Source organism: Thermobia domestica, chromosome 8, assembly GCF_964235325.1.
Source record: "Thermobia domestica chromosome 8, izTheDome1.hap1.1, whole genome shotgun sequence".
NCBI classification, from domain to species: Eukaryota; Metazoa; Arthropoda; class Insecta; order Zygentoma; family Lepismatidae; genus Thermobia; species Thermobia domestica.
The window spans coordinates 262,195,694-262,221,065 of record NC_137461.1 but is presented as its reverse complement, the minus strand read 5'-3'; the positions used below and the strand labels follow the sequence as shown (position 1 = coordinate 262,221,065).

The 25,372-nt window shown below is 36.1% G+C and overlaps 1 protein-coding gene across 1 annotated transcript in view; it reads right to left on the bottom strand.

Annotated features, from left to right (window-relative positions):
* Positions 1 to 9,230: 9,230 nt before the first annotated feature.
* Positions 9,231 to 25,372, bottom strand: part of RpLP1 (Ribosomal protein LP1) — a 32,965-nt gene continuing 16,823 nt past the window's right edge. The window contains exons 2-4 of the mRNA XM_081769698.1: positions 19,125 to 19,290; positions 13,662 to 13,754; positions 9,231 to 9,327 (exon numbers count right to left, since the gene is read on the bottom strand). Coding sequence (XP_081625824.1) covers positions 9,314 to 9,327; positions 13,662 to 13,754; positions 19,125 to 19,290 — 273 coding nt within the window. The 3' untranslated portion in view covers positions 9,231 to 9,313. The remainder of the gene's footprint in view (positions 9,328 to 13,661; positions 13,755 to 19,124; positions 19,291 to 25,372) is intronic.

The window sequence follows — 25,372 nt, the reverse complement described above, 5'->3', positions numbered from 1 at the left end:
TTGTATTTCGTGCGAGTTTTGTGAATTTTGTGACACGCATAAATGTAACAAGGCAGGGATGTCATTTAGGGGGGCAGGGAGGGGCATTTGCCCCTCCCCTGAATTTGAGATTTATATAGATTTTATCAACAGAATAGTAGCAAATCAGTGAAAAACGCGAAAGTTTACTTATTTCAAGGGCTCTTACCCCCACCCCCAAGCAAAATTTGAAATGACGCTTCTGTAACAAGATTCCTATTTCTTAAATCAGAAATTTGCTTTGTTTCTTGCGTTTCAGGTGATTGCCTTGCTTTGAAAATTGCTTGGGAAATTACTCCCACCCCCTCAAGGTCAAATCTAGATGCAGATGCGTGGCAACGGACACACTGTCATAGACAGATAAATATGCGATAAGGTAACCGTGGCAAGTAACACGAAATTCCAATAGTGGCAAGTAACACGCAAACGACAGTAGCGTGCTCTACTATAGTGCTGCCAAAATGTCTTGATCCGCGGCAAAAATGCGAACTAAACTCTCACCCTTGACACACCCACGCGTTGAGCCAATAAGGGTTCAGCTGTTGCTAAGCAAGAGATCCTTGCAGCAGTGGGAGTGGGATTCCTTGAGCCGATAGCAGCGCTTGCAATGGAAGACTAGGTGTCAAGTCAATGTTGCATATCTTTAGTGATAAGGTACTACTGCTGTTAAATTTGGGCAAGGAAGACTTACAGAGGCAGTCAAAATGGAAGTGTCCATTCCAATATGTGAAGAGCTCCTCCGTGGCTAAGCGGTTAGCGTACGCGCCGTTGGCGTGGGAGGCCCGGGTTCGATTCCCGGCGGGAGCTCATGTGGTTCGGATTCCACGTTAATCAGTAGGTCCACGTCTCATATAGCCTCGCTGCTGAACGGGACATTAAACTCACAATCAACTCAACTCAACTCCAATATGCGAACTAATAGTAAAATTTAGACAAGAATATAAATCTCTTAGAAACATAGCAGAGACAGTAAAGAAATCACATTCTACAGTACAATACACTCTAAATATGTATATTGCAACAAATAGTTGCAAAGTTCGACCGCGCAGTGGCCACCCAACAAAGCTAAAGGATAATCATAAACGTGCTATTTTAATAACTATCCGAAATGAACCCAAAACAAGTGCTCCAAAACTAGCTAGTATGCTTGAAACTAGCTATGGTGTACAAATGTTTCCTGAAAAAGTTCGCACTATCAGAAAATCGGGCTACAACTGTCGCATGGTCAGAAAGAAACCATATGTTAGTAAAGCAAATGCCAAGAAATGTGTAGAGTCCCCAAAAGCTCATGTGGACAAGCCAATTAGCTTCTGGAACTTTGCTTTATTTAGTGATCAGAGCAAATTCAACATTCATGGATCCGAAGCAGAAATGGAAAAGAGCTATGGAGGGGATTGTCCGTAGGGTCCCGACCTCCTTCCGTCGTAACGTCCGATGTCTATAGACTGTTGTATACATGTAGGCATTCATTTTCGTATGTTGGTGATGATGATTACATAAAATTAAGACAACAATATACGCCCCTGTGTGAATGCACTGCGAAGTCCAATACACCACTATACATTGAAAGATCAGTTCACGAAGATGGGAGCCGTTGCCCCCTTGCCTTTCTACTCTCCATTCATGTACTTGACCGTGTCCACGATATATTACTACGCGATTCCCCTCAAGTCCGGCTCGTATGTGTTCATACCTTCTATGGAGCTTTCCCCCTACCTTATATTCCACGCTACCCACCCTCCTCTGTCGTTACGTGCTACGTCGATGCCCACACTTTGTCAGAATATTGTCTAATATAATGCCGTATATGTTTAACTGCGCTTCTATGCATATTTTGATCGAAGTCGCACCATATTTCGTCTAATTTTCCACAACGTGTTGTGTTGGTAGTGCCCCTTTCCCCCCCGTACGTACGGAACGATTGCGATCGAGGGTTCTTCCCGCCTATGGATTTTCGTGTTCACTAACACAAATCGATTGACCATAGTCTCGTTTCACTTTTCGTGTGACACCAGAAAAAGTTCCCTTGTAAGTGAGTCAAGATCAAAACCACAATTAATTATATTTTTACAACATCCAATGGCGGCGCAGCGACTGCCGCCATTTTGCGTTTTCTCGGTATCAGGCGTTTATATTGCTCTGAATATCTCAGTATGTATTTGTCCTAGCAAATTGAAAATTGCTGGGCGTCTCCAACTTGTGCAAAGTCTCCAACTAAAACTTTGATCTCGTAACATTTTTCGCCTAAAACCACTCGAAAGGGGTGAAATCAGGGCCTACAGTAGCAATATTTTTGGACATTGAAGACATGTTTAGGGAGAGGAAAGAACCGACGTAGAGGTCTGAATTTGTGTGTGCAAGTTCATACACAAAACTTTGCAGACCTGTAGCTGCTCCCAAAGGCCTAAAAAAAAAAATAAAAAAAAAAAAAAAAGAAAAAAATCGTAGAGTTTGGAAATTGTGCCAACTCGGCATATTTCACTGTTCAATATTTCCAATGGGCCTATATAACTTCGGGAATAGTTACTTCTTTAGTATATCATAACACACACAACCGCACTTTTTATGTTTTTGAGCAGAAGGGGTTCAAAGTATTAAGTAATGACGTCATACTCTATGTTGTGGTTTGTTCATAAATTCAACTGAAACTCGTTGTTGTGAAGTAAAATAAAGTAGGATGAATGGTTAGTCCAATCAAGGCTCTCAAGCTAGTTTCTTTCCTCGTGATGACTCACTGTCTTACCACAACCACAGCAACACTGATGAAGAATGCCGCTATCAGCAGAATGCGAGGAAAGTCAAAATGCACACTTGGCAAAGACTCCGTATGTACTCATTTCTCTTGTTGCTTGCTATATCAATGATGATAAATTCTTTTTATTCTTGTTTCAACTGTCAACTCATGCAAGAGACTATACTCTGAAATTGTGATATCATCATTTCCTCTTCGTTACCATGGTGATCGCCATGTTGTTTTCCAAACAAACGCATGCAGCCATAGGAATACTATGAATATACTGTTAATAAGAACACACATTTAATAATAATTTTAGAATATTTTGAGGACAAAGTAAAGTTGACAGGGAAAGATACAGAGTAAGAATATGGGTCCAATATTTAGAAAATTTTTGAGTGAAATCTAATTATTAATGAAGTAATATATAAGGAACCTTTTTCTACAGGGGGCATATCTCTAGGTAATCTGATAAGAGAGAAATTCCTTAAATAATGCCAACGCCATTACCAGATAATGTACAATGAACAAAAGCAACTACACTCAATGCAAATACTCATAAGGTACAGACTGACGAGCTGTCGGCACAATGAAAATAGAACAAATACTTGTCTGTAAGAAAAAATAATAGTCCACTTTGAAATCCTTGATGTTAATTATATTGGCATATTCAGTTATTTTACGCCCACCGTTTAAAATATGAGTACATAGTTACAGTGGCTACAAAATAAACAATTAATAATAATAATAATAATAATAATAATAATAATAATAATAATAATAAAGACACGAAGCTTGTAACCATATGCGTTCTGAGAATTTTCAATCTGGACCAATTTCTGGTCAGTTAACATGCGTCGGATCTTTCCTTATATTTCCTACTTACCTTAAAAATATAACAAGGAAACATCCAATTATGAATGGTTCAGCGTAAGTTTTAAACACTATTTTTGTAGACCTACACGTTTGGAATGTAATTTGTGATATCGATGGTACTAAATAAAAATTTTCCACAATTATTTAAATTCAATATCCGATAATAAATAAGCTAAATATATTTTGACACTTAACGTAACCTCTAAATGTATAAAACACAAAATCTGCGATATCAGGGGAAACATTTCACTTTCAACGCTTGACATATTTTAACATACTATTTACCTAATTGCTTGTTTTTTCTGTTTCCGTAGTTTCATTCATTGGAATCTTTTAAAAACATATAAGTGTTTCTTTTACTTTGATGTTTGCAATCCGGAAGTTAACACGTCACTGTTTTCGCTTTGTACTTAGGTTCTAAGGCCATGTTGTTTAGAAAATAAAACTACGATCACCATAGCAACGAGACGGATGTGACGTCACACTATTTCAGTCTATTGTCCTTTCCGTTTGATCTAGATTCCTCAGTCAGCGTTTACAGTGAGTGAGCGTTCACTGACTAGGGACGAGCTTAGATACTGGGAACACTGCTATAGATGTCTGCGCGGGCATAAAAATTGCATCCGCATATACTAAACATGTAAAACTCATTTCTTCTATGACAATTACAAAAGTAGTTTAAACTATAACTAAATTCCTCCTTTATAGTTTCGCGAATCCTGTGAAATATCCATAAATACAAACTAATCTCTTTCTGTAGTGCAACTACACTAAATAAAACGTAATAAAATTCATGCGAAAAGAAATCCATGCAAATTTAATGGAAGACCTACTTAACATCTCCTCCCTTCAAATGCAGAATTCTCGCAAGAAACATATCAATCTGGTAATATCGTCGCTTTCAATACAAAAGGGCGTAACTAACGTTTAACATTTTACAGGAGGAGCAAAAGATTTTATGATATGTTCAAGTCAACATAACCTTTTTACTACTTTAAGGGGAGCTCTAATTTTTTGCATGCTTAATGGCAAAGGACATTTTTTTTTTTTTCATGTAAATGTTACTTTCAAGCTGTTCGTTTAATTATTATGTGGCGTACTCGACCTCAACAAAATCTTTGATATGTCCATCACTTTGGAGGTTCCGGAAGTACGCGTCGTAGTCTCGCGGTATATCACTCCTATATTGCACAAATTTTCCGTCTCCTTTTGCTGAGAAACAGGTCGAACAGAAGAATATCGGGGGTAACAGTGTATAACTTCGCACGAAAAATCTGAACACAGGGGACGGTGACGTCATACGTCCCCCTACCTTTTCAGTTCCGTTTTTAGTCCAGATTACATGAAAATTGCATCAAGGTGTGCATATTCGTTGCTTCGCTTTGTACCGGTCTTTTCCCTCCGCCATTTGCGGGTGAGAAAAAAAATCCTGCAGGTGTTTGTGGTCCTAAATATTCATTATGATTAAAATAGAGGAATTATCAAAAATATAAAATAATTCCGCATTTTAATTTTGTGCTCAAATCGGCGTAGTTTTTAAGAATTTTTACTGCCTAAAGAACTTTCTAGTACCGGTTCTCTTTCAAGCATTTTTTTTTTTTATTGTCATATAACCAGCTATAAAAAGGAGATTCCAACATGGAACACCAAAAGTATGTCTAATGAAAAACTGAAGTATAAATGCAATCAACGGGACTTTATATTTCTTCCCACTCCACCCAGTTAAATAACTTGTAATTAATCTCTCATCGATAATTTTTATGGCCATATACAAAAGGAGATGATGAGAATGAATGAAATGTTGGAATGAAGGACGTGAGATGAAAATGTTTCCCCGAGAAAACACACGTATACGGTGTTCGTCCAACACAAAGTCCACTTGACGCGACCTGGAATCGAACCATTGATTCTAAGTAATTTATAACCTAGGAAATAATTTGTAACACTGAAAGAATAATAACCTTACTATGCACAGAAGTATACATATTCTTGTGCTTCAAGGATTGCTTGATTTTATTTTCACAAAATTTCTCTAATTAAAAACATCGTTACAGTTAAGAACTGAAATAAAAACGACTCAATAGTTAAACATACATCTAATATGATGTACAGAATGAATGCTAAACCAAATCAAATCAAACGAACATTGATAATAGCAGAAATATCTAGTGCTTGTAATCGCAGTTCGTTCTTTTTTTCCTACTTTGAAATATACTCCTACCACTCCCCAAAGAGAAGTTCCTATATTCAATGTGTTTTCAGCATCAAATTTAGTGAATTCGAATTCACGATTAATTCCCACTGATTGAAAACTGACAAATCATTTTAAATATTAATATTTAGTAACACACAATAACACACTGAGCAAGGCTTTGTGATAATATGTATTAAAAAAAAAAAAAAAACTATCACGTAACAGTTTCCTAACACTTAACTGTCTTCATCAGACTTCCAGTCCTTCTGGCTGCTTGGGAGTTGGTCATCACATATATTCTCCGGAATGCAGGATTCTCGATAAAGAGTGGGAGAAGATTATGCTTAAAGAAGAAATGAAAAGGAAGAAGAGAAAAAATAAGGAAAACTACGATAATTAGAGGACAGAATGTATCCAGCGAAAAAAGTAAACTTTTAATTGGATACGTGTGCAGCTAAAAAGTGAAAGTGAAAGCCACACAGTGTTACTTTTTAATGAAGGGGCGGAGCCTAATTAAAAGTTGATCTCCGGAGAATATACAACTGATGACCAACTCCCGAGCAGCCAGAAGGAGTGGAAGTCTGATGAAGACACAGTTATTGTGTTGAAACTGTTACGTGATACTGTTTTTTATATATTATCACATAGCCTTGCTCAGTGTGTTATTGTGTATTAGTACAAAATGGAAACAAGGCCTAATAGAATAGTAATATTTAGTAAATCATGTAATTTAGTAATTATCTGTTTTCTTTAGCCTGTTCCATTTTCGAAGAAAAAAAAAATCTTAGATTTCATGTTTCTTTATAGAACAACAGTCAAAAATACATGGTTCTGAAAATTGACTTTTTGTCCCTTATATATATTCAAAGAAATGCTAATAAAATGCATAGTCTGAGAGAGGTGTTTCTGTACTCTAAAGAAAATAAATCGGAAAATATTTGCGGTAGCCATGTTTTCTATTCAGAAAGACTTCGCGAGCATCATTTCAGATTTCAATGAAGTCAGAAAAATTTGAAGCTCGAAAAGAACGAAGAAAGACCCATTCTAAGATAATTTTAGTGCTTTTCTTTTCCCCTTCTTTTTGGGTTAACACCATCATTCATGCTATATATTCGATTTATCTCTTGTTCAATAACATAAGTGGAGAAGTTTTGTATATTATAGTGTATAAACATACATTGATAGTGGTTGTTTGTAAAAAAACGGAAATAGCTTATATATTAAATCAATATTAGAGAATATACTTTAATCAATAAATATACAAATAGAGCTTAAAAAGATTTTCCTCTTCATATTTCCTAAATATTTTTTGGAGAAGACTCAAGAACGTTGGGGAGGGGAACACTTGCGCGTACCTACATATTTTTGATATTGCAACCGGTACTTCTACAGACCACGATCCGCTACTGATATATTATCTTAATGCTTCCCTACAGCTAAACTGTTCACCCTACAGTTACAAAAATTTGCCAGTACCTATAGACGGTCGACATCTATCGGAAGAGCTCAAAATTAAAAAAAAAAAAAAAAAAAAAAAATACATCCTCTTGTATTGAAGGTGACGATATCATCTTGCCGATTTTAGAGCAAATCTTTTTTTCTTCATTTTTCCTAACTCATAATATGTAAGTGTCATTATTCAGAATGCAAATTTTATATTGAGATAAAGAGACCTCTACAAAGAAGAATACGTCACTTCACACGAACTGAATTTCATATTTACTGTAAAGTTTAAAAGCAGAGAAAAAGATAAAATAATACGAAACCCAATTTTGTATTGGCGGTTATTTGTCTCAAGAGGGTACTAACACTATTACAGGATGTAAATAATTGGTAGTGTTTAGAGGGGGACGAGCACCAAAATAATTCTTTTCACGAATATCTGCATATTTGCTCGCTACCTAGAGGCATTAAAAATATATCCGCAAAAAGCTATGAAGCGGATAGCCGTATCCGCGCGCAACCTCTAGCTATAGGTGACTCGATCTAGTCTCCAGCTGGAGATAAAAAACCTAAACTGAAGTTAAGACTCATGATGAATCCGTGAAAATTATTATTATACTTCAGGTGAACAAACCATTTTCTTCCTTCCAATCACTTATTTTAAATACCTCACACTTCAAGAGTGAACAAACCTGTGATGTTCGTTCCACTAAATATATATTTATACAATTTTTCCTGCTACCACCACAGGTTTATGATTAAAGCCAATGCTGGCAACTTCAAATTAAACAAGTAAATCAACAAAAAAATTCGAGAGAGTTCTGTGAATAATAATAAATTTTCAGAGTGGAGAGTGCTTAGAATTTGTTTTCTGTAAATATTATTTTATTATATGAAATTATACTATTGTTACTAACTTGTTAATTTTTGTTAAGTCCTGTTGTTTGCTAATGAAATTCCTTTGCCTGAACTTGTTCATATCTTTCACCTACCGAAACAGTTTCTTATATAACTCCACTTTTGATAATGTTGCGTCTCCATCGTTGGCGTCTCACATGTTCAACAGAATCTCTATCTTTTATTCATCCCTACATAGATTTAATACATTCGCAACCGGCTTGGTACACGTCCAAGTGGGCTAATCTATAAAATAAATAGCTCTTATACCTTACAACTGACTTTTCTACTTTTTCGCACATTCCTCTTTTTCGTAAACCCTGAATCATAACTTGTTAGCTAGCGTCTAAACTTCATACGCCAAAACTGGTCAAAGAAGGAATGATATCCATTTTTATTTCCACTTTTATTTTTGCATCTGTTTCTTCCGTTTCTCTGTGTTTCAATTTTACAGTCATTCTTTAGTTCTAAACCCAGCATTATTTTGAATTGGTTTTCAAAATTTTGCTCTTGTGTGACCACTCTAAGCCCTTAAGGAAGTAAATTCATCCAAATGTTCGATTTGATTTTGTGAATGTGCCAATCAGCAGCACAAGCGGGTTTACAAGTAAAATTTACTATAACAGTAGTTCTTTCAGAAAAAAATGTTCGGGGGAGAGGGGGGGGAGAGGCACTCTCACTCCGGAACGTGTCTGGAAGAAAAACTGCTGTAACAAGTCATCAGATCAAGGTGAAGTTTACCAGCTTAAAAGAAAAAATTTACTTCGAATAACTCCCTTACCATGTAGTCTGTAAACCTACATAGTTTTTGTAAACGCAAAACAATATGGGACGAAACAAGAACAGTGACGCGGTTAATTAACGTGGGCTTTGAAGTTTGGGGGTCCCATCCGCCAAGACGTAGAGGCAACTTCATGCTTCAAATAATCCGGCAGAAGATTGAAGGTCCACACTCAATTAGGATACTGTAGAATGCTATTTTAAAAAACCTTATTGACTCGTAAAATACTTAAGATATGTTTACAATTAATCACAGGTTGCTATTAAAGCAGAGAAATTAAACTCGAATTACTCTGGACAACGTGTTTAATTAACGTTAAAAATATAAAAATAAATTTACAGCGTTGAAATTTTCATTCTGCCGACAGGATTTAATCAAACAAACCTGAAAATAATAAAAAATATATTAGTACACATGAAGAGAGAATTCAACTTCAGCAAATTTATTTTCATGCAACTTCCAATTTTTATTTTATGCAATTTGATTTATAAATAACCAATAGAAATCTCAAATACCTTCAAGCACAAGCTTCATTTACGAGATTAGTATACCCTCATAAAACTAAATAATCACTGACAATCAGGAGCTAATACAAGTAATCATTGGGTATGGTACTATTCATTGTGGGATGGTCTTACACAGAACGCAGTAACATGGGTGTTTATCATAATAAAGAAATCACTACTTGTTAAAATTCAACAATTGTTAGAACGTTAAATTATTCATTTTATAGGCCATTATCTATAAATAAGAAAAATTCCACGTACCTAGTGTTATGTTCCTTTTATTTAATAAGTATGAAAATTTTTATGCGTATTCCCAACATGGCTATAATTAGATATTTACTGTGGTGTTAACTAGCTTGAGAACTTCCAACCTTTATCAGGCGATCCTTGATCAAGGTTTAGCTCCGACTTCCTTAGTCATAGATGGATTCATAAGGAGTTTTCGATTTGTGAAGAAGTCTTTTAGAGCAATTTAACCTCATTTATCATATGCTTGGCTGAAGACAAATGCTTTGATAATCCTGATACTGCCTGATCTGGAACCTTGGCGCCGCACATGCTCTAATTCTTGTTGAAATTTTTTTTTTTCTGTCATTTCGACATAACTTTGATTACATTGACAAACTGACATGTGTGTCTGAAGTAGTGCGATTATTTACATAATGTATCTATAAACCTACTTCCAAATTTCAAACTATTTTAGCCGTATTTGTTGGCAACTTTCCGAAGTTTGTATGAAATTTTTCGGACACAAAACGAGCGAAATACATTCTACTGAATTATCGTAATCCTTTACAGGGTGTCTAATATGAAATTTCGTGACACATTATATATATATACCAAACCATAAAATTTCCTAACATTCTCAAGATCAAACTTGGGTGCGAATTAGGCCGCATTTTCATGTATGCGACAGAAGAGTGACATTTTTTTCTACTTGGTAATGTCTAAAGCCGACCACAGACATTTTTGGTGGTGAATTTTGACGTTTTATAGAACAAAATTTTCCAATTTGTACTGATAAAAAAAAAAAAAAAACGTTAACCAAAAGCTAAATTTCGTGACTTTCATGACCGATAGACACCCTGCTTTACTATATTTTCACTTTTTTTTTTTTTTTTTTTTTTTAAATACAACTGTAAAACTTTTAAATGGCATTTTTCTAACGTATCCTTGGGGTATTCATTAAGTAAACAGGCTGTGAACCACTTTTAAATGTTCTAATTTTTCTGCTATATACTCCAAGGAAATAGTTGATACATTCGTTTTGATAAACGAGCGAATTGATCATCTGTGGATATAAAATTCGAGTCACTAAGTTTCCTAAAAAATACACTTCTTAGCGATTTTTCATAAGCAGTGTTCTAATACAGTGACTGGACTGGGAACGCCCATCTATGAAGAAATGAATTTGTGTATTCATGTGCAAGAAAATTAGTTTATTATTCGCAACAGTTTTCAGATGTATTTTAATTCTGATAATATGAGTTGTAAGATTTCAGCAATCCTTCTAAAAAGCTATATCAGCGAATGAAGAAAATCACGTGAAGATTCCATTTAAACACTCAAGGGTTGCGTCCTCAGAGGAAGATGCTAGATTGTTGAAACAGGCATCAAAATAATTAAAATTTAAATAAAAAAAGGTACACACGGTAGGTACGTGGATATAATTTCCTTATTATCAACATTTATTTGTTTGAACCATGTCTAGATTTATTCATACGCTACACAGGTTATCACAGCCTATGGCAACTAAAACTTCCAAGGAAGTACATGAATTGCAAACAACATACAAAAATATGAATCCAATTTGGACAAAGAGCAGTGGAAGAGTTTCATGAAATGATTTCGACTCGTTTCAAGCTACGTTCAGAACTCGGAAATTTATTATTTATGGACCATACTACATGTGCGAAATGTGTGCTCTTAACAGGAAAAGTTTTCTGAACAGGAGTAATTTACTGCTAATAATTTACTCCAATTCCTGGTTACATTTCAATTTAAATTAAACATTCCAGTAATTTCCGTTACGAAGAAAGAAAAAAATGCATTTGAATCAGGGTTTCCATCAAAAAGTGAAGATCAATTTCCCTGACAGATTCTTGACTATGAGAAAATAAGTTCTATCATACACTTTTCTAACGGCCTCCTCCATCCTCACACCCGTCCAACACACTTCTTTACCATTTATATATTTATGTTCGATATGAGTAATTGTTATTTACACAAAATTTATCATGTAAGCATATAACATATGTATGATACAGTACCACATACCTTGACATTGCACATTACTTTTTTTTTTTTTTTTTGCTTGAAAAGAATAATAAAAAGCAATATACCATGCAGTCAAGAATATATTGCCAACTCTCCCTGAGACCTATAACTATTAGTCCTAAAATTAAATGAAATCTAAGTTTTACGTCCCATGATTATGACGGCTAGGCTAAAGGAGACTGTGATAATCAGAAATGAATGAAATGGTGGAATGAAGAAAATGCAACCTCACTCCCTCAGCACAAAATAGCAACACTGTCATCATGGGAATGCTGTATCATTGTTATTCTCTTTCCATGTCAATCTGTACAACTGACAGAGTAAAACAATGTTAGACTGAAAAAGGGATCTTTTTATACTTGCACATTTACGTTCTCTGACTTTCCATGATATTGTACGCAAAAAGCATGATTTTCCAGAATGTGGGAACCCTGAGAGTATTTCTGCTCGACTCTGTTTCAGATAAAGGACAACGCTCAAGCTACTACTTTCGAAATTTTAATAGATCTAGTACGAAGATTGAGCTGTCTCGACGTAACTTTATTAGTCTTCACATGTAACATGTTCTGGTTCAAGAAAATTACTTTCTAACTGTACATAAGCAAACACCTAGTGAGAAAAGGAGTGTCACTTGATGTTATATGTATAGCTTGTATCCACAATTTACTAGCATTATATCCAATGCTTCACATAGATTAGAAAGTAGTTTGATCAATCCCCTATCGGCTTGCTAGGCCACAGTGGACCCTTCGTCTTGCAGTCTCCACGAGATTATCTGCACTTCACCACGAGGAGGTGCAACTTGACTGATGACTAAATGAGTGAAACTATTCAAGCAAGGGAGATTCTACAAGACTGAAGAAGAAATGGAAGAAACATACTAATACGAAATTAAATCAGGAATATTTTCAACCAGGAGTGTCCAAGGAAGAGCAGAAAAATCTATACGCTGGTATGGGCATGTAGAAGTACTCTTACCTATTATGTTCGTATATATCAAATTAATTAATATATATTTAAAAAATTGCCGTAAGGCGAAAAAAAAATTTAGGATTCAAACTGGAGTGAAAGAAGACATTGGAGAGGTTCCATACGTACCAAATAATGCAGATCTTGAATCGTGAAATTATGGAAAGACTATCTCTACTACTCATTTACAAAGTCCAACACTACCTTCGAAACTCTACTTCGATATGAGTGAGATATTGCATTCACCGTTACCTCCCCCCAATCCCTAAGTACCACATACATAGCCTGTAGATGTCGCATTGCCGATAACATTACGAAAGTATATACAAGTAAATGTTCTACACAAATCGCACCCTATAAAATGGTAACGGCAAATGAAAGCTACGTTTTCAGCTAACACCACAGTGGGGGTGGTTGCTTTGAAAGAAAAATGTACAATAATAGGGTTGTAAGTTTTTCCTCAGCCCAGTTTTGGGAATTATGTATAACGAATTTCGTTCGTGCTCGATTATATTCGCTTGACGGATGTTAAACTTTAATCTGGAACAAAAAGTGACTACATTCTCCTTGTTTCTACAGTACATTCTCTATGGCAACTAACAAAAGGCTTTTCTTTAAAGAAGAGTTTTTGATATCTTCAAAATCGAAAACATTTTTTAACCTATTCATCTTATATATTTCTCACATATTACTGTCTAGGTTAATGGAGAAATCAATCAACGCTTGTTTGACAACAGGGTTTATAAATATTTGGAATAAAAACTCTCAGTTAAGAGAGGGGGCGTAAATGCAGTTTCAAAATTTGGCGGCGTTGAACATTTTGTGAACATTAACGAGGTCTGTGGTTGCTACGTTGCATTGTTCACTGACTACTTAGCAGTAGAAAAACTGCGGGCGATACTAGAGTTGATAGCATACTGAAGTGTTAGTGTTGACAATTATTTTGTTACAGAAATTTTTACTTACCAAATCCCATGTCTTCATCGGATTCTTCTTCAGGTTCTTCTTTCTTTGCTTCCTTCTTCTCTTCTGCTGGCGCCGCCTCTGCCGCTGCTGGTGCTGAAATTACAAAATAATATTTTTAGCTACATCAAATACGCAATAAACGTCGAAACCAGCATAGTTACATCATACTACGCTTAGAAATTTCATAGAACCAAGAAATTTACCAAGAAACAACAATATTTTGACAACCTACTTATTTATGATAACGTACAAAACCACGAAGTATCAAATTAGGCACATATGCAAAATTCAGAGAATAGTGAAGACATACTCCTACCCTTATTAGTTCAATTAATCCTAATCTTCTTCCAATGAACTCATCTGCTTACAGTCTAGTAACGTTTTTACGTGAAGAGCAATGAAAGTGTACTTTTTAATGCTTCCGAATTCCTATGCTCGAACAAATACATTAAGCATTGTATAGGAAATTCCATTCGCCTATCCAACTGGCGAAACACTTTACATCTTTCCACTCAAATAAATAAATAAAAAAAGCTCTTCTGTCCCTTCTTTCCATTTACAGGATTACTGAAGCCTACCCAAACCTAATCATTTAACAGGAAGTAAGACCATCCAGTGGGATTGACCTAACGATGTACTTCACACGCAGATCCAGGTAACCTCTATTTTTGCCTTGTCATTCATAAAAATATATAGCGTTAACGAATATAGTGTCAAATTCGGGAAGTGATTCTGTACCCCAAAATACAAAATCATACGTTGAAAACCGCGTAGTTTCGGAGCGACAAACTTCCAAAAATTGGAGACAAGGAACTTTAGAGGTTTCTTCGACAAACAATATACATCTGATTATCCAGGAAGTCGTCACAGGAAGGAACCCTGTTCTATCGAAAACCGTATATGGTAACATACGCCAAGGACTCCTCAAAAGTCTCTGAAGGTGACTCGAAACAAGCCTGGAGAGAAGGGCACATCACTAGGAAGGCAAGGTGAAAAAGTTCTGTCTTGCACAGAGAAGGCGTTGATTTTATCTTCATTATAAATTTTGTTTTATTTGAAATCCTTTATGAGATCGAACATGGCCACTTGATTTTCTTTATAGATTGTTATTTTATATTACAGTGCTAATCACGTAAATGTACGGAGTTTCAAGATTTATCTCAAAGGTCATTTAACGTATAGTTGCAGAGTTAGTACTCCTAAGTAAAAGAAACTTTGGACATAATAGTTTCTCATTCAGTCTCTAGATGGACAAATGCTCATAATCGTTCTGTTAGCGTAGTTCTCTGAATGTAATGTGGTACTTCTTTAGTATTTCTTGTGGGAAGAGAGAAAACATTATGGATTTAGCAATGAAGCTGCTTGGGATTTTAGCTGGAAAGCGATATGCTATGTTTACAAATAGATTTTACACCAGCACAATTCTAGCTGAAAGGTTGGAAAAGAAAGACTGCGCTTGCAGAACTACAAAACAAACAAGAATGGGCTTTCCTCGAGCTAGAGCAGGCAGAAAATTTTTCGGAGGAAACTAAACATGTTAGCATTAGGCTGGAAATATAAGCTTAATGTCTTCATGATAAGCACAAGGTATACAGCTGAGTTGGTTACATATTAAAATAAAAGAGGCAATGAACAAAATCAAGCCTCTACGTGTTATTGACCACAATACGAAAGAAGTTGGTGTGGATCTTTCTGATTAGAGGATGTCCTATGGAACATTTAAGCATCGTACTGTGAAGTATGGAGGAAGCTTGTATTTCACATATTTCTTATGGTTTTAATCAACTCCTGCATACTGTACAACAAAACCACAGGAGAGAAACTTTCTCTTTCTGACATCATGAAAATTATTTGTGAAGAAGTAGCTGCATGGAAAGATGAACCACACGGGAGACTTTACGGATTTGCAACTGCTAGACTGATCACTGAGAAACTTACACCGCTTCCGAGACAAAGAAGTGCCAGAAAAGGTGCAAAATCTGCTCGGAGAAAGGCAAAAGGAAACCGGGAAAGCTGAAAAGCACACATGCTAATGAGCTACCACTGCAAAGTCGCTCTTCGTATCGAAACAGTATGTCGAGCTTTTCTATTCAAAGAGAGACTGTGCAGCGTCAATTATAGTGCATTACCAGTGTTGAAAATATACCATATAATTGAAAAACTTTGTAAAACAGAGGAGGTATAGCATAAAGCATGTGAGCATATCTTTATACAGATTTTCATTTTGAATGTCATGTATTTTGTCAACTTCCTATTTTTAATACATTTCATCTCGTTTGTGATGAAACTTCCAAGGAAGGCATGACCTTATAATGTAACGTATTATATATTAGAATAAAGAGAGATTCACTTTTCAACAGTGTATGATACGAGTATTTGATATTTCTAGATTTTGAGATGATTTTTTTAAATATAGCAAAAACGTCTACCATTACTGGGATGGCTTGCGACCTAGAGGTCATCATTGTAAGTATCTCTTCAGGTAAGATCTTTTCCGCACCTTAATTTGGAAAAAATAAAATATTTCAACTTTACATCCCATAGTTATGCGGCAAATTTAACGGAAACTATGATGATGAGAAATAAACGAAACGGTGGAAGAGAGTGGGAGGAAATGGCAGAAACCCGAGAAAATCCTAGAAGACTATTTACCCAACAAAAAGCCTACTTTGCTCTAGCTGGAATCGAACCAGAAACCCCACGTACCAGAGATTATCGCTCTACCACTGAGCCATCGTGTTTCTTAATTTGGGTTATTTGGGATTTTATTTCGTTTAGTACATTTTCATCTTTAATAAAATTCTGTTATAACAAAGAGGCATGAATAATCTTTGATGATCTTTAAGTCTTAGTTTGGATTCAAGAGGCGTTTTAATCGATTTTACACCATTCTACTTCTAAATTTCTTCCAATAATCTAAAATATGATTTTAAATTCTATTGGTTTTTGGAAATATTTAACACCTTATTCGTAGTTAGGTTTAAATCACTAGTTGGGTAGCAACTGATCTATGCATACTTCAATTTTTATCACTTCCAAGAAGAGAGTAGTTTCATCCTATTATAGAGAATATTTTTGTGACGTTTTGAAGTTACGGGAGCGAGTGTTAATATAAACAAGTAATTAAAGATGGAGTTGGTAAAAAAAAAAAAAATAAATAAAAAAAAAAATCACGATTTTATAGTTTTATCAAACACACATTACCAAAACCTACTTCTTATAGTGGAAGAAAGGACTAAGATATTTCGGGAGTAAAAATTGAAGCGAAATTATGCAAATCTCTATACTTACTGCTGTTCTTGGATTGGCGTTGTTTGATCACGTCGATCGCCAACTGCCTTTTTGGTGTAGTCAACAAGTGGTGTAATTCCGGATTTTATTGTAAACTGTTTGTATTTCAGTTTTGATAACGAGTCATTACTGTTAATCTAAGATGTTAAGATTCTAACTTAAGAAATATTAGAACTCAGTTCACTAATGCAAGTAATTTTTTACTTCTTTTAGATGACAGTTTAAGAGGAAAGAAGGTGCTATGTATATGAGATTATTTACGGGCCACGCATAGATTGTTAGGTATTTGTGGCGTATGTTCGTCATAAGGTACGACATTCCTAAGTAAGTAATCAGGAGGCAAAGCGGGAAGTGAGGTCCAAAATAGTAGTTTTGGATAGTGCCACAAGTAGATTATGCTTGGTTCATAAAATTAAGATTTTAGTAAGGAACTTGTGGTTTTGGTCTTTTCCCAGCGAACTGTAATAGATACTGGACAGAACTATTAATTCGGGCCGGTAGTTAATGCTGTAGTGGAGCCCTTACGTGAAATCCGGATGAGCTGCACATGGGATTATGATGGGTTTGGAGAGTTCTCGGAGCTACGATTAGTATTTGGGAACAAAGGGGCACAATACATTCCATATCATCCATTACTCCTCCTCCCCTCAATCAACGAACCACTACCACCCAATATCCTAGCATCCATAGATGTCAGTCACTTCAGTACACACACGAATATTTTACATATCCTACATTTTGTACTTTTTCTCATTATAATCACAATACTTTCCACTACTACGAACTGCTTCTGAGAAAATTATGCGGGGCCAGACTTCATATCGGCGTAACGACAGAGACTGAACTTGACCTGTCACTATTGGTGATCTCTGGTGTATCGATATGTGATAGCTTGCGAATCCCAAATTTGATACAACTTTCCATTTGAGATTTCTGAGCTGAGATTTCTGACGGTTCCCCGGAGCTCACCCACTTATCAACGAACACTTCAGTGGGCACCCACACTACATGCATTACGTATTAGCAGAAATAAACTGAAACATCTGAGAAAATTGTCCGGGGTCCGACTTTGTGGACACCCTGCACTAAAACGAAAGTTTTTCCTTTCCGAATCTAAAGCCTGACAAACATTTTGGCATTTCAACTAAACGAATAAAACGAAAGCTCTGGCACGACGTTGCCAAGTCGTAAGGGGTGTGGCTATGCTAAGCAGACAAACTACAACGCGATTAGGTGGCAGGGGATAGACGTGGATGTGTACAAAATAAACGCGGGAATATCGCTGGCCTCTCATTTGCTAGCAGCATTTAAAGCGAACTTGGAGCGCCGCCTTCAAATGCCAAGATGTTTGTTACGCCGTTTAGATCAAAAACTGCCTCCCCCCCCCCCACACACACACGAAACTACAGTTAATATTTGTGAACACAAATGAACTGTTGATTTTTAAAAAATACAAATTTCAAAACATTTGAGAGATGCTTTGCAAAGAAAATTTAGTCTTATGTCTCTCTAGTCTTATGTTTTGCATTCAGGAACAGGTTAACTAATACGAGTTATGAAAAGTCAGAAAGTCAGAAAGTGGGAGACAATGCTAAACCTCAAGAAAGCTTGGACAGTGCTGTATACTACGAAAAATTAAATCTAAGTTTTACGTCCCACGGTTATGGTGGTTCGGCTAAAGGAGACGGTGATGATGATAGATGAGTGAAATGGTGGAATAAAGAAAGTGGGAGGAAACGGGAGAACCCGAGAAAACCCAGGAGCACGGTGTATCCACCACAAAGTCCATACGGCGCGAGCTGGGATCGAACCAGGGACGCCAAGCACCGGAGGTGAACGCTCTGCCACTGAGCCACCGTGCCCCCACTGTACGAATTCTCTGAAGTTAGGATCAATATGACATTTTATAGAAGTTAGCCCCTTGTCTCTGAACCCCTTATGATCCCTATTATCCATTTCGATTATCAACAGTGAAATTTACACCATTCAAACAATTTGCATCCACCTTGTATATTGAAATATATTCTCTCAAGTGTATGCTTTTGTTACGGTAAATTTTCGGCGACTTATAATACTTTAAGAAGCTGTACACTAGGAAAGCTCATTTAGGAAAGCAAATAAACGCCTGAAAAAGACAAATGTAATGTACTGAACGTCCTGTGCGTAACTTACCTCCACCGGCTGCTCCACCAGCGGCAGGTGCAGCTCCAACTCCAGAGCCGACGTTCGTGATTAGGTCCTTGACGTTAATACCCTCAAGGGCTTTCGCAAAGAGACCAGGCCAGTAGGGCTCCACATCTACAGACGCTGCCTTCAAAATGGTCTGGATTTTCTCTCCCTAAACAAAAATGTGAAGAATACAGGTATTACATAACTAAATTTACAAAATCAATCTGAGATTACTGTTAAAAATTATGTTTGTGAAAATTATGAGTGAAAGTTTATTAGTCTCTTGTACAGATAAGAAAAAAAATGAAATATTTGATTAACATCCCACGTTTTGCTCTATACGCTAAGTGATACAGATTGTTAAGAATTCGTTATGTCGTCGATATTACAATGGAAACTGGAAGACATAATGAAAATATTTGGCACATACTGGGCCAGAGCACCTTTTATGTATTTTAACGGACAATATTTTCATTGAAAAACATTTGAGTAAGCTTCGTACGACTGGATTGGGAACTGAACCAACGTGTCCGCTTATCAAGCTGCGTCTACAACTACGCTAGCCAGTCCGTTCTCACATCTCTCACATATAACAAACATCTAAAGTTGGAAACACGTCGGAAGTCTGGAAACGGTCAAAGCTTTTGATGGTAGTATGTTAGGGCAAAGCCCGTACTACGTGAGGAGTAGCACATTAATGTGCAGTGAACAGGCGGTGTAAAATCGGCACTTCCCTAATTTCCAATGTCATGTGATAGACCTAGAAACCCATTCGTATTTCAGTTGGGATCCATGTTCTGACCACACATCTCTCAACTACAGTCAATCTGGTAGGCGTGAATAGCCCAATAACAAATGCGTTCGGGGTCGATGTTGTGACGATATCACTCAAATAAAGCTTTTACACTGTAAATCCCAGAAACAATCGCGTTCAGGTCCATCTGCTGACCAGTATCACTTAACTAGAAGCGTCTGGTAGGACCAGATATCCAGTAACAACGTGCTGCCAATACATTATTGAACTAAGAGCCGTCTGATAGGGTAGGCCTAGAAATTTCAGTACTATTTGCGTTGGGGTAGAAGTGTGGACCACATAAACTCAACTGAAAGCAGTCTGTTAGAAATCACGTTACAACCGCACTGGGGTCAATTTGCTGACACCACCCAACCTAAACCATTCTGGAAGGCCTAGACATTCAGTAACAACCACGTTTGAATCAGTATGGCGACCAAATAAAATTAACCGAAATACAATCTGGTTGGCCTAGATATCTAGTAAAATTTCACAGGAAGTCGATGTGCTACCCACACATCACTGAGCTGAAAGTCGTTTGGTAGATCATAGGGGCAGGAGTTTTTCTCAGAAGTTGCGAAATCACGACAGTTTTCCGACAAAGCCAAGAGTTGTCTTTTCAACGAACTACGTTGGATTGAGTAAGGAAATATGTATTTTGAAGTCGCGACAAAAACTTTTTAAAACACTAATTTCAGTTGTTAAAATACAAAAATAAAAAGTACGATTCTTGTTCAAGGTAAAAAAAGATCTCTTGCAATTGCAGATTTATTATTTTTTTTAAAGAAAAACAGCAAGGATTTGGTGGATCTCATTACTCAAGAGAAAAAGTAAGCCATGTGCCCATCTTTTGCATGCTCGCCCAGAACAGCTGACGTCTCGTTTTAATTTAATCACAAATCAGTCATTTAGTTCTCGGACAGATACTTGTCTTACGAAGTTGTTAGAGGATAAGAAAAAAACTGTTATATTGTTTAAAAGATGCGAAGATAAGTTACTCTTAAAGTTATATACCTTGAAGAAAGAATAGCACAAAACCTTGGAAAATTATTTTCTCTCATTTTTTGGGTGCCTGTCAAATCATGATATAAAGTCTTTGTGCAAGCTTTTTGTTCGCATACCAGGATTTTCAAACGAAACTGCAATGTATGAACCTTGTGACAGTCAAGATGGCACTGTCAGTGTGATGGATATTTTATTTGCACAGAGAACTAAAGGGGAGGAAAATTTCAATTTCAGTAACTTGTGACTGTCTGCAATATGGCTTCCAATAACGAATACTAATTGTGATTTTTTTAAATACAGTTTGGTAATCAATGATAGATGACTACAAATTAAGAAATTGTGGAAATGTGCAACATACTGCACTTTTCATCACAATAGTAATTTGCAGACGAGATACATAAGAAGATACTGCGCTAAGTTATTGAATGTGTTTTTTCCTCTTTTGCATGTGTATGTTTTTGGTGTATAGTTAATACAATGTATGGTGAATTGTAATGGCAACCGTGAAAATACTTTGCTAGTGCATTTTAAGTTTTTGGACTTGTAAAGGAAGTAATTTGTTGTTAGTAACTGCATAAAGAATAACTTAATTTCATTGTCCTAAATAGTATTATTGTTTGGTACTTATATTGGGCTTATATTAAGAGTTTGTATTATTTATATTGGAGCTTGTAAAATTTACTTAGCGACAAAATGAGAAATTTTATATCTAAAAATGCGACAAAATACCAAATTTTTAATTTAAAATGCGAAATATTCAATTTCAAATTGCGAAAAAACCTGCCCCTAATCAAACTTCGAGGCTGTAATGTCAAGGGATTGTATTATTATTGACAAATGAAGTACAGCGTGATAGTTTTACGAATTGGATGCTGGAAAAAGATCCTAAAGTTAAAATCAATGAACTTACTATGACAACCCCACAGGGAGTCGAACCCTGAAACATCGGTACCAAAGTGCCAATAGTCACAGACATTACAACTCTTAACACTATGAAAAAAAAAAAAAAAAAAAAAAAAAAAAATTAAACACACAAACTTAAAACCCATTTGTTCGTGCATTCGGAGACGAGTTGGTTTCTCGTTTCGTAACTAACAGTTCCAGAAAGTGACTGAACCTATAAGAACCGATTAAAGTCACAGATGGAGTCAAAGTAAAGACTTGCCGTGCATTACTATCAAGTGCGATTTGTAGCTTTGCATAATCACGAATGGCATTTGAGGTCCATAAGCAGCAATTCTGATATGTTGTTGGCAACACACTCAACTTTTTGTTAACATAACGCATGCATAATGTTTATAACAGTCCCAAAAAGAGACCACAGGAATCTGGAAGTGAATAAAGGTGGAAAAAAAAATCGCAAGAACTGGGGGTAAAAAGGTATATATATATAAAATACGGAAAAGTAACAGATGTTTCCTTACAAACAATTTTTAAAGACTAAAAAAGCTGTCCTTTCCTCCCTTCGAACTACTACTTGAGCTGTGCTTTACGCATGTTTTCAGGCCAAAAATGTCTAAAAACATGCTTGGAAGAAAAAAAAAAAAAAAACACTTGTGCCTTTGAACACTTTTGGACTTCTGTTTATGATTGACATGGGCAAGGGAAAGCTACCTACTCAGAAGCAATATTTTGAATAGTAGATTTAGTACTCTGACCAGAACAGTTAAGAATGAACGACGTAAATGAAACAGCAGTACGGTAACACATTTGAGAACAGGTTTATTTGGGTATAATTCGGGGGTCCCATCGGCGAAAGATTAGCTTGGATGATTTTTGGTTCCATCTCATATTGCTGCACCTATTCCGCAACACGTAATCCAAACAACGTTTGAATCAATAATGGTGCCGATGCGGAATCTTTCTTCGCATTTATATATATCTAACATGGCTCTAAAGTCCATTACGACTTTATTTACGATCTCCCGAGCAGACGGTTATACCCACCCTTATGAAAAAAACAGGCACATGTACAGGCGCATGTAACACAGGCCCTTTATCCACCTGTGGGACAGGCACATGTGCAGGTGCCTGAAAATGACCCCAGTTTGAACGCCCTACACATGCATGTTGAGCAAACATGTACACGGCATGAACAGGTATTACTGCACAGGTGTTTGTATGGTAGATACCCTAGTAGATCTACCATAAAAACGTATGTAAAGTGCCTGTCAGCGAAGAAGACGTGCAAGTACAGCCGCTGTACCAGTATAGAACATGTGATGTACATGTCATGTATAATGTCTGTAACATGCATGCTGAACACAAGTTATACGCGTGTATGATAAATAGCTTTTGCCTGGTACATGTGAAAAGTACTTACGAAACATGCATGTAATGTATGTATACATGTAAAAACCATACATGTGACATGCATGTTGCGGGTATGGAAAACATCTGCTGCTTGCATGTAACAGGTGGAGAACATGGAAAAACCATACATGTGAAATGCATGTTGCGGGTATGGAAAACATCTGCTGCTTGCATGTAACAGGTGGAGAACATGGAAAAATCATACATGTGAAATGCATGTTACAGGTGGAGAATTTATAAAAATTGTACATGTGACAGGTACATGCCACATACATGTTACGGGTTTGGAAAGCCTCTGCTGCTTGCATGTAGCAGATATAAAACATGTAAGAAACATGTGCTGTACATGTATTATACATGCGCGAAACAGGCCTGTTGCTTAGATGCTTCATTGCATGGAAATAGAATGTTAAGGTATGTAACATACATGTTACAGGTGCATGCCCCATGTATTGTACAAGTATATAAAACCTGTTGCCAGCAAGGAAACAGGTGAAATACATGCGTTGTTACATGTACGAAACATGTTATGTACATGCATTGTCTCGGCATTATACAGGCATGGTATCAACACATGCACCGGAAGTGCACTTAACAAGCATTGTGTATATAGATTACATGCACGTTGTGTTAACTAAAGCAGATAAAATGATAGCCATGCATGTAAAAGTAGAAAAATAGATTTCTGAGAATTATTTTGCACAAGTACTGCATGTGATGTACACCCATGTCCAAAATTATTGTCGCATGTCTATAAATATGTTTTTGTAGAAATATAATTTTATAACGAATTCGCGCGGTATTTCTTATAATGTTAGTATGTGTATAATCAGCAGAGACACGTATGTGGCAAATTTAATGTCAAAAGAGCAGTAAATAAAAACAATAAAACGAAAATGAAACTTCTTTGTCCATTTAGCAATATTTTGTTTTACTCATTCTAATTTTCGTATGTATAATTATTTTCCCATGTAATTTACCACAAATATACATTTCCCGATTATACACATGTATCAGTATTAAAAGTACCCTGCAAAATCATTATCAAATTATATTCTTCCAAGAAGACAGTTATAGATATGCGACAATCATTTTGGACATGTGTACATGCAGGGTAACATATAATACTGAATAAGGAATAATTATGCAACAAATGACATTACGAAGAGTAATGGAACTAGCTTTTGAGGTCAAAACCTAGTTTGCAAGTGTGCAAGGAGAAAAGAAAATATATACAAAGTTTTGGAACACGCATGTAAATTAGTTCTTACTTGTACTTCATGTACTTGCTAGTCTGTAATGTACAAAATCTGTTGAACATTTTCCTTTCCTCCTTGCACGCCTATAAATGAGTGAAAGTCAGTATTGTTACTTTTCGTACGGTCATTTCTTAAATACTTATTCTTCGTCTATTATTTTTCTTCAAGTATATGTTACCCAGCATGTACATCCTATGCAACAGTGCTAATTAATTCTGATTTTTTCTACTTTTATATGCTTGAATACAGTTATTTTATCTACTTTAGTTATATGCCATGTGCATATAATCTATATACACAATGCTTGTTACGTGCACTTACAGCGTATATGTTGCTTACGACATGCCTGAATGGTACTAGGACAATGCATATACATCGCATGTTTCGCACATAAAACAACGCATGTTTCCTTGCTGGCAAGAGATTTTACATACCTGTACAGCATTTGACATGGGCCGGTAACATTTGTGTCACCTACATGAACATTTAGGCTAGCACTTACAACACTTTCGTTGCTTACAAGGAATATTTAGGTTTCCTGAGAGCGCAATACATTTACAAAACATTTTTCGTACATGCTACTATGCTATACGAAACAACGATGGAAGAACTGAGTAACGCGAATTTTCGACTAAAATCCCATTTCCAAGAAGCAAGTTTATAACAGGAAATGCCAGAAAAACTACGATTAACGAAAGATATTTAGACGCAATCCTGTTGCCTTTCATAGTTGTTTCATATAAGTACGGTTGTTCCCCTTTATTTTTGCTTATACTTTATTATCTTTTTTTGTTTGGAAGCAAGGTTTGTGTAAATCAGTCACCACGTTTGGACCCGAAAAGAGACCTGGATAAATTTTATTTCATGTCTTACTGTCTGAA